Genomic DNA, 17,500 nt, shown 5'->3' on the forward strand with positions numbered 1-17,500 from the left:
TATACACGTAAAAATATATTTCATTTTTTTTAAACAAATGTGCAGCTTTTATTATTACACTCGCATATAAACTTCAACCATGAGCTAAGTAATGTAATGGTGGCCAGATGGAAAATGACTAAACCTTAGCCATAAATGTAGTTTCTAAAGAGAGGGAAATGAACAGAGACCCCAGGAGTACAGTGTCTCCGTGACAAAGGACAGTGAGACAGCCACGCTAAAGTTCTCCAGTGTGACAGTGTTGAACCTTGCAGCAACAAGACGCTAACCCATGTACAGAGCAGCCCTCTGACCTCACTACTCACTGTAGAAGGTACCTGTCGCATGTCCTCTTCGCTAGATCCCTGATGTGATGATGATGAGGATGATGATGATGAGGCCCCTTTGACTGGGATCCTCTTAATGTTAAGCTGGAGAAGGGATTGGAAAGGTTTAAACAGCTTGCCACTCTTTTGAGTGGGATGAGGAATGTCTGCAAGTGAAGGCAATGCTCGGTGCGCCACACACACACACACACACACACACACACACACACACACACACACACACACACACACACACACACACACACACACACACACACACACACACACACACACACACACACACACACACTTTTCTGTCAATGGTACCATTGAGACAAACCGCTTTTTATTAAGACTCAATCTGTTATTTGGGAGCACAGACTCTGAGACGCAAGGGAAAGGCTTTTATTTTGGTACATTAAAGTTTATTAGCCTAAGGAGGATTAGGCTTTTGTAATGCATGACATGGTTGTTCAACAAACAGACAGAGTACTCATAGAAAAGGCCTTTTTTTATGCATATATATATTGAGTGGGCAGGGGGAGTAACATTTAAGCATTATAAATGGGCATGATTAATAATGCTCATCATAAATGTTTTAAGGTTTAGGAAAGGCGATAAAAGGTTTTAGGGGAATTTTAACTGCTGTTATTTTTATTACTTAATGGTTTGTCTTTTTGATAGTCCATACTATATAATTTTACCACAAAGATATGAATATGCTTTAAGTGTGTGCATGTTATCGATTTCATTTCCATAAAACATAAAATTAAATGTACAGTGAAAGGCACAAAATTCACAAAAACAAGTCATATTTTTATACTCCTTCACCAGGTGTATTTATCAGTGGTGATCGTTCCATTAATTGTGTCGCCAAATAACAATCACAGCTGCATCTAATTATTTTAATTATTATTCCTGCACGTTAGGCTGCCAACACTTTCAAATGTCGCCGTTTAATATTGCAATTATTGAACAAATAGTTCAATTCCAAATTTCTATAATTAAATGTCAATAGTTTATCAGCAGCCCCCATGAGAATGCTCCATTATAGCTTAACCCAAATGAGAAATCCTTAATTATTGTACTGTCTCTCTGACTAGAGTAAATGTGTATTTCTTTCAAGTCTACCTCGCCTGTTATGAAGTGAGCTGTGTGGAGAATATGGTTTATCTTGTGTGCTTTAGTGTCCATTTCCTAAGCCTATAGAACACAGTGGACAGACATGTGAACGTGAATGTGGATGTTAATATGACTATTGAGTAGAGATTTCCTGTTTGTCTTCTCCGTTTCTTGCGGGAAACCCAATTGTCCCATGTGACTGCGAAGACCTATTAATGACCGTATCATAATATGGCAAGGCAGGCCGTTCAACTCAACATAGAGCTCAGACGCAGAACACCCTTATTCATCACTATTATCACTTTGCTTTAGGAACTGCATGAGCACTCGGTCTGAGTCGACATTCCTTTCTACGTGATTCTGTTCCATAGACAAATATATAACATAGTATTGATGAATAAGAAATAATAATTAGAACGAAAACTTAAGACATCCTGACAGTTAAAATTGTACATATTCTTTAATAGATTCAGGCCACCACAAGGTTACATCAAATGTTTTAAACAAACAACTAAACCGCAAATGTTAACAAAAGTGTGTTCGCTGAAATACAACTACTGCTGAATAAAATTAACACATTTTATAACAGCGACACAGACCCAAATGTAATCTTAATTAGCTTTTTAAACAGTGTCTGTGTTAGACGTGGTGTTAGGTGTCACTGTAAGACCAGCCCCCGGCCTCGCCGCTCCTCCCCGGAGGATCGAGCTTGATGTTAGCTCAAGGCAGAGAAGGCCGCTGTCTGCAGTCTTTACTTCTCACGCCACAGCGTTATGTGGGCTTCACAATGCCATGCGAGGGCGGATGATTTAAACGGCGGAACATACCTCTGCGTTACATCCACGAACACTGGAGATAACTCTCCTGTGAGGAGACTCCTGTTTGAGGATCGGCTGAGGAATCCTGTTGTAGATTCCTGATGATGCGGTTATCAGAGGAACCGACCCTGGGATAGTGTTGGAACGCCATAGGGTTTGGAATATGTTTTATTCTGAGAACGACGCAAATAAATTAGTTTATCAATCGGGCAAATTTTTTTGCAAAACTGTGATTCACATCCCCCATGATATTAATAATATCAGTAATAATTATTATTAATTATTAATAATGTTATATTTAAAATATATATATTCTTAATAATATTATATATATAAATACACTTATCACGATAATATTTATAATATCAATAATCAAAAAAAGTTTTGTATTGTCAGTCAAGAATAGGAAGGCAGATAATAAGTGTTTGAACAAAGTACATGGAAAGAAACACACACACACAAACACACACACACACACACACACACACACACACACACACACACACACACACACACACACACACACACACACACACACACACACACACACACACACACACACACACACAAGCCCATGGAACAACACACTAAGCCGGGGTCTAATATTAGCTGTGTTGTATCACTGAAACCTCTGACTGTGAACCATGTATCCGGTTTAGATATATATCTATAACGGTTTATAGTAGTTAGCAGGATAGTTGAGTCGTTTCTGTTCCAAGTAATACAGATTAAGTTTAATAACACATGTTTCTTTAGTTGTCGAGTTAGGGTCTTTACACACTTTCTTTTTGCTTTTTTGAATTCAAAATTACTGTTTTTAATTGAACACATTTTATAATAGTGTCCACATTTTCCAAAATGATACACAAAGAATATTGCCTGGATGTAAATACTGACACCAGTGACGTATTATCCAGGAGATGTGTGCCACTATCGCAAACAGCTCTTCCAAAATATTTGCCCTCATGACTTCCGTACATATTGAAATCCAAAAGGAAAAACAGCAGAATAACACTTATCACATCTAAAAAATTGCATCTAAATTGAAGGCAAAGCATGCCAATCCTAAAGTACACTTAAATACAGTGTTTCTGCTGAATATTTTAGACTATGGTTATACCACTAACACACCCTGTATCTCACACACAGTAGGGCATGAACATGACACCATCATGTACACCCTCTTATTTCTTCAGTTTCCTTCCGTAGAAGAATGTAATGGATTAAGGCATGGTCCCAGAGGGAGGCGGGACCTGTCACTGCTGTAAGATTGATTGGTGGGCCTCACAGCCAGTGAAAGTGGGTGGAACTGCCGTCGGTAACAGTAAGCCAGCCCAACCTATGACTGGCCTGACGGACGGGCCGAGCAGGTGCTGGGAATAAAACATAACATAGTTCTTCTTTTATTCCTGCCATCTCACATGAACGGAGCCATGCTTCTGAAAACAATACGTTTGGGGGTAACATATATAAAATAACATTCTGAATTTAAGATTACTTTTAAACGTGAAATATCCAACTTTGAAGTACATGTTTTATTATTTTTTTCTATTTCATAACCCTGCCTTGTTCTTAGTTAGAGAAACCATGCCACGAAGTGTGAGAGTGTGTGTTTGCGTGTGTGCATGTCTGTGCGTGTGTGCATGTCCTTGTTTGTGTGCATTTGCGTGTCCGTGTGTGAGTTTCCGTGTGTATTTTCATGCATATGTTTATGTCAGTGTGTATGCGTGCCTGCGTATGAAATTGCCTTGTGTGTGTGTGTGTGTGCGTACAATCATGCGTGCGAGTGTGTGTCTTTGACGGCATCACAGGAGGCGGAATAACTTTAGAGGTCGCGACCCCTCTCTTGAGATAGACGTATGCTCGAGGCTCGCGCTCAAGGACTTGGGGTCCATCAGGCCACGCACGGACGCCTCCCTATGAACCACGACCGCTGTCAGAATCATAGCCGTGCTTCTGTTACAAAGTACAGAAGGTACTACTACAAATACTACCACTACTACAAGTACTACAAGTACTACTGAACAACATAGAACACTTCAGATCGTTTCGGAAAGTACACACACGGACATGCACAGGCGAACGCGAACACACACACACACACGCGCACACACACACACACACGCGAACACACACACACACACACACACACACACACACACACACACACACACACACACACACACACACACAGACTCATGCACACGCGACGGTGACAGGGTGTGTGTTTGGCGGGCGTGTGTAATTGAATGGGTGTCATGGCGGAGTTGCGCGGTGAGGGCATGTGCGTCCATAGTGAACTGAGTTCGGTGTTCATTTGCGTGGTGTCATCCTCTGACCGGAACGCCAGCAGGGATCAGCCTGGGAGCGGCGCTTTTCCAATTCACTCGGCGCTTTAATGTCATTAGGCAGATGCCTCAACTTGTGTCATTGACACATTTTAAACGAGAGAGAGAGAGAGAGAGAGAGAGAGAGAGAGAGAGAGAGAGAGAGAGAGAGAGAGAGAGAGAGAGAGAGAGAGAGAGAGAGAGAGAGAGAGAGAGAGAGAGAGAGAGAGAGAGAGAGAGAGAGAGAGAGAGAGAGAGATACACACAGAAGGAGAGAGAGAGAGAAAAGCCAATTTGCGGCCGACTAGACTTGCCCGTGATTATCAGTGGATGTTATTACTGTGGAGGATCAGACGTTTGAAGGTTACTTTTTCTGGGCAGTAATTGAAATGCAAAATAACATTAGGATCGATGTTCCATCTCTGTTTATTTATGAAATCAATAGCGTAACTGTCCCTCCCGGGTCCCTGTCTGATTCCCAATGACGGCTTAAGTATTGGGTCCTTCTCTGGACCCCCGTCCTCCGTCCTCCGTCCCCTCCACCCACTGCCCCCCCCCCCCCCTGTAACCCCCATTCTCCACCTCCCCCTCCACCTCCCCCCTCCAGCCCCCTTTTTAAAAGCAGTTAGGGGTGTGTTTGACTTTGCGGGGAGAGCAATTTCCTGGAGGTGGTTGATGTGTATGTAGATGGAGGTTGAGACTCCAGGTAAAGAGACATCATCCATGTGGGAAATCTATGCAATCTCTCCTTGTGGCAATGACATTGAGCAAGCCATATGCTGGAAGTTTTGCGTGTGCGTTCATGTGTGCGTTCATGTGTGTGTGTGTGTGTGTGTGTGTGTGTGTGTGTGTGTGTGTGTGTGTGTGTGTGTGTGTGTGTGTGTGTGTGTGTGTGTGTGTGTGTGTGTGTGTCTAAAGAGAGAGAAGGGGGGAGAAGGTGAGAGCGAGAGATAATGTATTGGTCATGCATTGTGTGCAGTGTATTTTGCATTTAAAAGTTTGTGATGTCTTGCGCATTGCAGAATAACGCAAAATATTTCTTTGCGATTTAAGAATGAAAATGGATTAATGCAGCATTGGTCACATGGTATAAAATAACTAAATATGACTTAATATTAATTATAAATATATTTATATATATATATATTATTTTTTATATATATATAGGACGATAGATAGATACACACACAAACAACTTAATATTCATCTTTTAATTGTACATTTCTGTTGTAGATAAGTAAACGTTCTTTCTTTGCAGAAATGACTACACATTTTTATTGAACTACTCACACTCATCACCATTGCTCTCCAAACGAGAGTCCTCCATCCATTTCCCGCTCATTCTTGGCTAATACTCTGCTAACATGCTAATCTAGTTGCCGGGCGGGATTGAAAGGAGGCGGGAGGGGGGGGGGGCGGGCACTGGGTTAAAATCTGATAGAGTTTTGCTTCAAACAGGGACAGCCTATCATAGCAAGATTAATGAACTAATTTCATGCATGGCTCCTTGCCTCTGTCCTCCATGTTCCAATGTGTTACGCTGGCGTGATTTACGTCCAGGTCTGGTGATACAAGTTTAACCCCACACAATAATATTTCCACTTAGCGGACAGATACAGTGTGAAATATGCGAGGGAGGGGGGGAGCAGATTTTTTACAATATATTTTGAGTCTACGTGGATAGGTCGTTGGTGCGCGCTGTGGAAAATGTGTATTTTTTTGGTGTGGATGGAAAGTCGCTGGAAATGTGTATATTAAGCTTTGAGTCGTGATCGTAAAGTAATGTGTGTTTAAAGTGAGATATTAGAGGAAATAGGTGAGTGTAGGGATTATGCGAAGGGGAGACGAGTTCTGCATTTCTACACACACACATGTACACACACACACACAAACACACAAACATATCCACCCACACACACATCCACCCAAATCCACTCATGCACACACACACACACACACACACACACACACACACACACACACACACACACACACACACACACACACACACACACACACACACACACACACGTGTTTATTGGTGGCTATTCTTAATCATCAAGTGCATGGTTGACACTGTCCTGGCTTGACATCGTAAAACGGCATGCCAGTACACTTTGTGACACGGTGGTGGAGCGAAGGTGGTGCTGCTGGGTAGGGTGGTGTTGGTGGGTGGTAGTGGGTTAGGAGAAGTGGTGCTGGTGATGATGGTTCTAGTGGAGGGGATGCTGGTGGTGGGTCGGGCTGGTGGAGGAGGGTGGTGGTGGTGGTGGTGGTGGTGGTGGTGGTGGTGGTGGTGGTGGTGATGGTGGTGGTGGTGCTGGTGGTGGTGGTGCTGGTGGTGGTGGTGCTGGTGGTGCTGGTGGTGAAGGTAGTGTTGGTGGTGGTGGTGGTGGTAGGGAGGGACTGGGAACTAACTCGCAAAAAACTATGGAGCTATTTCAGTCGGCCAGGTTCGGCGGTGCTTGGTGCATTATTTCACGTCGACACATTTGAGAGGACCCATTAGAAATTTCCATTAAACCCAACGAACAAACCGCTCCCTTAGCGTGGCTGCTCGCTAACTGTGGAGTGAACTACTTTTTACATACGCCACAATGTACTATTCCACAGGGAGCAGCCCCCCCCCCCCCCCTCCCCACACACACACACACACACACACACACACACACACACACACACACACACACACACACACACACACACACACACACACACACACACACACACACACACACACACACACACCTCCTCTATCTGGCTGGGACGGGATCCGGAATGATGTATTAACTGTTACGCTTCCGCTCTCGCTCTCTCGCCGTCTCTCTCTCTCTTTTTGTCTTTGTCTCTCTCTCATTCTGTCTCCCTCTCTCCTTCGCCCTCTCTCCATCGCTCGCACTCTCTACCTTTCAGTCTTTCTTGCTCTCTCTCCCTCTCCCTTTCTCTCTCTCTCTCTCTCTCTCTCTCTCTCTCTCTCTCTCTCTCCCTCTCTCTCTCTCTCTCTCTCTCTCCCTCTCCCTCTCCCTCTCCCTCTCCCTCTCCCTCTCCCTCTCTCTCTCTCTCTCTCTCTCTCTCTCTCTCTCTCTCTCCCTCCCTCCCTCCCTCCCTCCCTCCCTCCCTCTTACCCTTTCACAGCACAAAAAGAACCCGTCCCACTGACTCCCGTTAGCTACCAACCCGACTTACCTCTCAAGTCCTCCTCCTCCCTCCCTTGCTCAAACCTTCCTCCCCCTCACGGCGGTGTGTGTTGGGCGTGCGTTGGGCGTGCGCGGAGGGTCTTTGGACCCAGCAGCCCGGCTGCGTGATGCAGCATCGCTTCGCCCCGGACCGGGCGTACCGGCCCCGCCTTATTAAAAATGCATAAGGAACGTCTGGGGCCCGTAAGAGAGTGAGGCTTCGCTTTTTCATGGCTCATCTGAAACAGGAAGGAAGCAGAGGATCGATAGATCGGATCTTAGGGCCCCGGGGCCCGCCACGGCTCCTCTCTTTACCAGTTGGCCCCCAGCAGTTAAGAGGGGGGTTTCATGTTGTCGGGGGCCCGGATGACTCCATTGTTTTTTGTCGGGGGTTTTGCCCTTTGTACATAAACACAGGCGGGGCTAGAGTTAACGTGAGAGGGAATCAGCGAAGAGTCGAAACAGTGAGGGGAGATGGATGTGGTAGTGGAGGAGCAGTTGAGCTTTCACTGTGACACTGAAACACGTATTCTGTTGCCTGTCTCATAACTTTTCTAACCTTCCAACCTCATAGGAGTGTAAGCCTTATGTGTTTGGTGTGCCTGAACTTTTTGCTGTTTGTGTTGATTTAGCCTCGGCTAACTGTAGTACGGAAAAACAACGACATTTGAGTAATTGCCTGTACATTATAATACTTTGGATATAGATGACAGACGTCACCATCCAAAAAAAAGATTGGGATGCTGAGCGCACTCATTGGCATTCGCTTACGGCCGTATCAATCCCAGCCTTTTCAGTTTTGATCTTATGCCTCGTTTATTATATCTTTGATAAATATCAGTTTACAACGGGACAACCATGCCAGATTTGAACACTGACACCCAAAACTCGAACAAAAGGAGGACATCAGTGTAACGTATGGATTCCAGTCTGGGCTCGGGCGAAACGGAAGACGGCACACTGCTCCTAAACCAAACCGAAAATTAGTTTCAGGTATCCTAAATCCCTGACAAAGATCTGGAGGGAAGCGAGCCCCCCCCCCCCCCTCCTGCAACACCCGACAAATCCACCTCCACTCCCGCCGTACCTCTTAAGTCCTACCCTGTAACCCGGCACCGGCTATTGCCGTAGCAACCGGGACTATTGATCGGGTCGTGTATTACCCCCCACCTCTTGTCCATCCTGCAGGCGGCGACTGCCACACCTCCCTGGGTCCATTACCCCCCCCCCCCCCCCCCCCTCCCAGACTGAGGTTTCATTCCTTCATTTACTGCTGGCACGGCACCAAGCCGCTCGGCCGCCGTTGTCAGAGACGTATGGAGCCGAGGCTGTTTTTGCCGCCGTCTCCGCTCTCCGTTTTTTCGCAGCGGCCGGAGAGAGAGAGAGAGACGGGCCGGTCCCGCCGCGGTTTATCACCGGGCGTTCGACGCGGGCACCCTTAATGAGCGGGTCCTCGACTTCATCTGCGTAGCGACTGGGATATCTGAGTCTGTAGCGGCGTTGTGAGAGCGAACCGCCTGCTCTTAAAGAAACCGAGACGGACGGATGAGGGGTCTCGGCTGAAAGAGGCTGTGGGGAAGGATGGGTTTTTACTAGACAGGCAGACAAGCTGTCTTGGGTTATGCGCAGATGCGATGTTCTCTACGGTTGACTGTGGGTTTATTTGGATACACCTGACACCTTAAAAGATGTACGTGGTTGACCTTTACAGCTCTTGAGTGCTTGCCGACAAAAGCATGATTAGGCATTAGTGGCATGTACCCCAAAACATGTTGACAACAACAAGTTTTTCAGGGTGTACTTACTTACTGGCTACCGTTCATAGAACATGATATTTAGAAATATAACCGTGTGTGTGTGTGTGTGTCTGTGTGTGTGTGTGTGTGTGTGTGTGTGTCTGTGTGTGTGTGTTTGTGTGTGTGTGTGTGTGTGTGTGTGTGTGTTAATCAGTTTAAAACTCTGAGATACTTCAGTGCATACTTAAATTTAGAAAACTCAAAAAATAACATGACTGTCTCTCTGTGTGTTTATTTACCCAGAATGCTCAGCAGAATGCCCTCTGAAGACCGTCACCTGACCTCGAGTTGTGGCTCCTACATCAAGACCGAGCCCTCCAGCCCCTCCTCCTCCCTGGTGGACACCGGCAGCCACCACAGCCCCAGCGCTAACTCGGACGCCAGCGGCGGCTACGTCAACATCAGCGGCCGCTCGCACGCCCTCGACTCCCCGCCCATGTTCAACCCGGGCATGCTGGGAGGAGGAGGAGGAGGAGGAGGAGGGGGAGGAGGTGGAGGAGGAGGAGGAGGAGGGCCGGGCGGGTGTCACCGGCGCTACGACGAGTGCTCGGTCCTGGGGGGTGTTGGCGGCGGCGGTGGCGGCGGCGGCGTCGGCGGCATGATGGTGGACGACTCGCCCATCAAGTGCGAGTACATGCTGAACGCCATCCCCAAGCGGCTGTGCCTGGTGTGCGGGGACATCGCGTCGGGCTACCACTACGGCGTGGCGTCGTGCGAGGCCTGCAAGGCCTTCTTCAAGAGGACCATCCAAGGTGGGTGTGGCCGCCGTTCAATGCAACTTTATCGATACCGTCACTTTTCTTTTTTTCTTTCATATACACTGATGGGAGGTTGTGGCCGTCGTTCAATGCAACTTTATCGATACCATCGAAGGCTTTTTTTATTTCACGCAATTGAAGATAAGTCGATATGTGCAGCTGAAGCAACCATCGGGTAAGATAGTAAAACGTTAAATCGAGAACCATTCCGATCATTTTGGGTCTAAGGGACGATTGCAGACAATAATTCTTTAATTAGTCTTTAATCAGTATTTTAGCGAGAACGCAGCAGAAATAATTGCAGGCCATAATAAATGTGCTGCAGTGTAATACATTGGGGTGAGAACCACTCGGAAATGTCTGTCCTCTAAAAGTGCTTGTTTTTAGCCGCTGTCAGGCTCAGATTACACTCTCACAATATGGAAAGGAAATAGAGAAATACAACATTTTGCTTCACCTTTCGCTTGGTGAAAGGTGTGTCTGTCGGTGACTGTGTCCAACCAAGTCTGCCTGAAGGAGATCACCCCGCAGCCTGTTTTTGTGGCTAACACGATACTAGTTAGCCAGGAAGGCATGTTAACCTGAGACACAGGCACGCTTGTGAGGTCAAAGGTCACACATGGTGGGGATCCGACCTGGTCTGACCTGTGTGCGCTGATACAGCACAGTGATTAGGGGTCCAGAACTCACCCCGTACATCTGGCACGGGGAAGGAACACACACGCAGGCACACACGCACATTCATTCCTTCAGTCTGTCACCCACGGGTGAGTCATATAAGAGGCTATGTGTATACTGTATATGTTACCTGTCCTTGTGTTGCTTATTGCTCAACCTCAATGAGAATAGCTGGATTAATAAAGGTTTCATAAAAATGTTTGTTAACAATTTATAATAAGTATAATAATTAACCACTCATTTAGATTAGTTGACACAGTCAAAAGAATAAACTAACAATTTATTAACAGTTAATTTACAGTAAACTAATGCTTATGACTTAATATTAATCTAAAAGAACAAAAATCAACAGATACAGATCTGGACAGTGTGCTTGTGTGTGTGAATATTTACTTTGTCAGTGAGCGAGGCAGCGAGCCCATCATTCAGTTGCCATTGCTCGCTCTCTCTCTCTCTCTCTCTCTCTCTCTCTCTCTCTCTCTCTCTCTCTCTCTCTCTCTCTCTCTCTCTCTCTCTCTCTCTCTCTCTCTCTCTCTCTCTCTCTCTCTCTCTCTCTCTCATATCCCAGCTGTCTTGATTGTGAGGGGCGGGACGCAGCAGTTAGTGGAAACCGATTGGCTGTTGATGCGGACCGATGAGAGACAGGACTAACATTTGTGTCCGATTCTGCCCCGACAACCGTGTTTGTCGGGAGAATTTCATAGCTAAGACTTGATTCGCCTGGGTCAAATGAGGATAATTATAATGTGTGTGTGTTTGAGTATGTGCATGTGACTGGAGCGCAGACACACAACTAAGGACAAACACACCACTTGTTTTACTGTCACGCTGTGCTCCGTCCATCTCCATCATCATTTCTTTCTTTATTACTTCCTTTCTTCCTTTCTTACTTCATTTTCTATTTCTTTCTTTCTTTCTTTCTTTTTCTCTTTTCTCTTTTTTTTCTCTTTCTTTCTTATTACTCTTTCTCCTTCGTTCGTTCGTTCGTTCCTTCCTTCCTTCCTTCTTTCATTCCTTCCTCTTGTCCCCCGTCGTCGAGGGCGGGCCCCTGTGACGAGCCTCATGTGTCCGTCATCCGGCCCCGGGGCCCGGAGACGTTCAGTCAATAACAATCAGAGCTGGGTCACGGTAATTAAGGAGCCGGCCATTCACCGGGAGACAGGAGGAGACGGGTCTGAGAGGAGGAGCATTTGAGGAGCAGGAGAAGTGTGTGTGTGTGAGGAGGAGGAGGAGGAGGAGGAGGAGGAGAAAGAGCTGATGAGGAGGAGGACAAGGTGTGTTTGACGAAGAGATTGTGAGAAGGAGGAGTGATTGAGGCACTACTGAGCCTCCTCCACCTGGGAACAGGAGAAGTGAAGGAGGAGGAGATGGAGGAGGGGGATTGAGAAGGGGAGGAAGGGGAGAGGAGTAGACGGATGAGGAGGAGAAGACGGCACAGGGGAGAAGAGAAGCAGGATGGCAGTAGTGGAGGGGTAGACGGGAGGGGAGGGGAGAGGAGGAGAGTAGGGGGAGAGGTGAGGACAGGAGAGGAGAAATACTGAGGAGTCCTCTAAATGGAAGAGAAAGGGACGGGGGTAGAAGGACGGGGGGAGGGGGGGGTGGCGTCTGAGGGACATGGTCATTGAGTGAAAGCAAAGGCCTCCTTAATGGAATGGTAATCAGGAAGGGGGGTCCCGGCCTTGGGAAGGAGGTGAACGGGGAGACGGCCGACACTGGCGGGACGGGCCCGGGGATAATAGCGCGGCATAATAATATATCAACATTTAGAGGGAAAATAAGAGAGGTTAAGGAAGGGGATGGTGGTTGAAATGTCCTCTGAGATATATAAAGGAGAGGCAGGGAGTGGGAGGGGGACGACAAAGGAGCTGATTAACTAAGAGGGTACGGCAACAGTGAGCTTTTAGTGGGAGAGCAATTTAGGCTATTCAGGGTAATTTGTTGTAAACCAGTCCCTCTCTCCTCTCTCTCTCTCTCCCCCCCCCCCCCCCTCCCCCCTGTATCCTGCCTCGCTCACCCAGCAACCCACGCTGCGGTCGCGGCGCCGCCACCACACCACGCTAGCCGCCGCCGCCGCCGCGGCGCAGGGGAGAGCTCCCGTCTCGTTTTAGCGCAGCGCCGACGGCAGGTGTTGCCTGTTGTTCTGCGTTCGTCGTGTTTTTGTGCGTCGTAACTTTTAATAAATGAGCGATGGGGAGGAAAGGTGCGAGGAGCGAAGGCACAAATCAAACTTAAAATTGGCAGTTGGTGGTGTGAGGCGAGTTTGTTTTTGGGAGTTTGTTGTTGGGTGTCAGTCCTCTTCAACAAATGAGGAACACTTCATTATTTTACAATGATTAAAATATTTATTTTTCCTAAAATCGGGCAACAAAAGAATATAAAACATTGTTTAGTGCCTTTAACGCAGATGTGTATTTTCATTCCCCTAAAATCCGAAACAAAAGATTTCATAAAAAAAAACAACATCATTGTTTTTTTAGTGCCCTCTCCTCTTTTGTTCTTCCACCCAGTCTTTTATTTATTGTTTTCTTGTACCCGTGCCGTAAACTCCCCCACTCCCCCCCTCCCTCCCCTCTCCGGTTAAAACCTCTCTTCAAATGACTTTAGCGAGCTCCCAAAACACCCCGGCTCTCTCTGCCAGCTCCTGGCTCGCCGCCACGGGCCCCTCGCCGACCATGTGACCCCGCCTGACAACATCCATGCCAGGGAGCCTGACAAATGTTGGCACCCTCTCCTTGACCAAGCACCAGGGAGGGGGAGGGAGAGGGGGGGGGGAGGGGCGAGAGTGCTGAGGGTGGTGGTGGTGGTGGTGGTGGTGGTGTTGGAGGTGGAGGTGGAGAGATCTGCAATAGACAACACCTGGTGGGTTGTTTTTAGGAGCCATTAATACATCTCAGCGTTACGGGGCATTGTGTCGTAGCGTTCAATCACGCCGTGCCAGGGCGTCCCAGGAAGGGTATTGTCATGGGGGGGTTTTGGGGGGAGGTCAAAGCTAACGTGTTGTGTCGAGAGAGAGAGAGCGAAGAGATGTGAGTGAAACCGAAACCATGGAAAACGCGCGGGAAAAGGTGAAGGAGATATCAAATCCAAAGTTTTAAAAAATTATTCTTGCATGCTTTTAATTGTGTATAATATGTTTTATATTAATTTGATATTACGGTGGTTTGAGGAGATTTGAAGATCGTGTACCGGAAACAAAGAAGGGTGACAGATTTGGCGGTTGAAAATGGAGGCTCGGCTGGATTCTCTGCTGGCGTCTCGGCTAGCTTCTCTGCTAGCGTCTCGGCTAGCTCAACATAATGCGGCGGCGCTACGGCCGCGCGGCCAATCGCTTTACGGCGCTGTTCCGATCGTACGAGGGGGTCGGGGGTGGGGGGGCTGTACTCATCAGCCTTCAGGTGAAGAAGGATGTGAGGTAGAGGAAGGGGTCGCGGCGGAGCCCGGCGGAGAGGACAGGGCGCGCGGGCATTAATGGCGCTAATTTAGCCGTGAATCAAAAGCGAGGGGCGGAGCTCCAGGGGGCGGCGAAGGTGCTCTCGTCACCCCCCATCAGGACGCCACTAAACCCTCCGCGCTTTCACGAGCGACGCGCCCGGTCACCTTGGGACAGGGTGTGTGTTCTGTGTGTCATTGTCTCGTGTGTGTGTGTGTGTGTGTGTGTGTGTGTGTGTACGTGTGGGTGCGTGTGTGCTGTTTGAACGACCTTGTGTGTTCTTTTTCGTGTGGTGGAGGGGGTGGGGGTGGGGGGGGTTTTTCTCATTGCCTCTTTATTGTGAAACATGAGGGGCTGGATGGTGTAGTCGTGTATAGGTCGTTGACTCACTGTGCAAAGGTTCTGGGTTCGATTTCCCCCGAGGTATAGGCGCTCTTGAGCACGAAGCCTGAACCCTACCTACTCACTTTATGTGATGTTTCCAAAATCGACCAGAAGCACCTTTCATCCAAATTGGCTCCATGGGTTAAAAGTGTCTTAGCAACAACTCAATAGTAGAAAATATGAAATCATAAACAGTAAATTTGAAGTCTGTGTGAGAGAGAGAGAGATAGAATGCGTCTGAGAGAGAATGTGTGTGTGTGTGTGTGTGTGTGTGTGTGTGTGTGTGTGTGTGTGTGTGTGTGTGTGTGTGTGTGTGTGTGTGTGTGTGTGTGTGTGTGTGTGTGTGTGTGTGAGAGAGAGAAGGAGTGAGTGAGTGTGTGTGTGTGTGTCTCTGTGTGTGTATTAGAGAGAGTGAAAAAGTAAAATTGTACCTACACATTATAAATATGAGAAAAACTGCGAGGTACATTTTTTTTGACGATACTCAAATTAAGTTCTTTCATTTCTGCATATATATATACATCAATGAATTGACGTCATTCCCTTGCGCTCCGCAGGCAACATCGAGTACAGCTGTCCGGCCACCAACGAGTGTGAGATCACTAAGAGGCGGCGCAAGTCCTGCCAGGCCTGTCGCTTCATGAAGTGCCTCAAAGTGGGCATGCTGAAGGAGGGTGAGTGACCACGTGTCTCCTGGTCTCCGCTGTCTGGAGATGTGGGCGGGGCCCTCGGACTCTGCTGAGGTTGAGGGCGGGGCCGTGTGTCTCGTTAGAGACCAGGCCGGTCGTTAAGGAGCAACAATGTTGTAAATACGATCCAGTGATGTTATATAGCGCTGTAAACGCTGGAGAGGGAAGGGCAGCCTGTGTGCGGCACGGCGATGTATTGGGATTTGTGTGTATTCTAAAAACATCCGTCTATATATACAGTATGTATGTATACAATGTTATATTTAGTGGCACACACACACAAACACACACACACACACACACACACACACCAAACACACACACACACACAGACACACACACCGAAACACACGCACGCAAACACACCGAAATACACACACACACACACACAACGAAACACGCACACAGAAACACACTGAAACACATATAAACACGCACATACACACACGTTCCACGCCAATTCCGCAGGAGATCACATGATACAACGACATCGGTGTTCCTTGTTCCGCGTTCCACTACCAGTTCCCATCCTCTGGTTCCCCAGTCGGCTCCTGAAAACACGATTGGCAGGGAGATAGCGAAGCCCCCTAAAGGAAGTGACATCATGCTCCATATCCCCCCCCGGCTTGCTCAGGGTGTTCAGAATGGATGGCCGGTGGGGAGGAAGTGCTGAGGTGGTCCTTTCTGGTCCCAGTCTGACTAAGGAGAGAAGTGTAACAGTACTCTAGGAGAGCACATGCTGTTCCCTCAGGACTCTCCCTCCTTTGGGGGAGGGGGGGAGGCTCCTCCTCATCCTCTCTCTCTTCCTCTCTCTCTCCCTCTTTTTCTCTCTCTGTCTGTCTGTCTGTCTGTCTGTCTGTCTGTCTGTCTGTCTGTCTGTCTGTCTGTCTGTCTTTCTCTCTCTCTCTCGCTATCGCTCTCACTCTCACTCTCTCTCTCTCTCTCTCTCTCTCTCTCTCTCTCTCTCTCTCTCTCTCTCTCTCTCTCTCTCTCTCTCTCGCTCTCTCCCCTCTGTCTTCATCTGTATCTCTCGCCCTCTCCCTGGCCTGGCATATTGATCCGCTAAATGCTTTCTGAACACCCCAACTCCCTTCCTGTTTGCGCGTGTGTGTGTGTGAGTGTGTGTGTGTGTGTGTGTGTGTGTGTGTGTGTGTGTGTGTCTGTCTGTGTGTGTGTTTGTGTGTGTTCCGGTCTATTTTTGTGTGTGTGTGTGTGTGTTTGTGTGTGTGTGTGTGTGTGTGTCTTTCGCTGTGACTGTGTGTGTGTGTGTGTGTGTGTGTATGTTATTGTGTGTGTGTGTGTGTGTGTGTGTGTCTTTCGCTGTGACTCTGTGTGTGTGTGTGTGTGTGTGTTTTGGTGTGTGTGTGTGTGTGTGTGTGTGTGTGTGTGTGTGCGCAGGGCATCAGAGAGTTCAGGTCTAGCCGATAACAGAGGAGACTGAGTTATTTCTGAATGTTTTGTGTCGAGCCGTGGGAACCATTATACGTTAATTAAAGATTGTGTTTATCCACACACACACACACACACGCACACACACACACACACACGTACACACACACACGCACACACACACGACTAAATACCAACAACACCGATCACGGCAGGAAGCCGCGGCCCCACCTGCTGCGCCATTAGCCGATCACTTAGCTCACGTTCACTTAGCTCCTGGATAGCATCACAAAGGGGGTGTGTGTGTGTGTGTGTGTGTGTGTGTGTGTATTGTGCGTTGAGCGTTCGCCTACCTTCGTGACGCTACGCAGTGGAGGCCCCGCCCAGCTCAAGGGCCGATGACATCACGGGTCAGGTGTCCCCGAGGTCCATCCCCGTACTCAACACACATGCACGCACGCACGCACGCACGCACGCACGCACGCACGCACGCACGCACGCACCCCTCCGCTGCTCTCTCAGCCTGATGTCTCCATTCTATTCAGAGTACCCCCATAACAACAGCCCTGTGCTCCCCCCCCCCCCACCCCCTAAGCCAGAACACATAGTGCTGTCTTAGGGGCAAAGC

At 47.9% G+C, this 17,500-nt stretch overlaps 1 protein-coding gene across 1 annotated transcript in view; it reads left to right on the plus strand.

The window, feature by feature from the left end:
• LOC115534164 (steroid hormone receptor ERR2-like) overlaps positions 1-17,500 on the plus strand; it is a 46,064-nt gene that overhangs the window by 1,598 nt on the left and 26,966 nt on the right. Inside the window, exons 2-3 of the mRNA XM_030344907.1 lie at positions 9,788-10,296; positions 15,352-15,468. Coding sequence (XP_030200767.1) covers positions 9,788-10,296; positions 15,352-15,468 — 626 coding nt within the window. The remainder of the gene's footprint in view (positions 1-9,787; positions 10,297-15,351; positions 15,469-17,500) is intronic.

Source organism: Gadus morhua, chromosome 21, assembly GCF_902167405.1.
Source record: "Gadus morhua chromosome 21, gadMor3.0, whole genome shotgun sequence".
Classification (NCBI taxonomy): Eukaryota; Metazoa; Chordata; class Actinopteri; order Gadiformes; family Gadidae; genus Gadus; species Gadus morhua.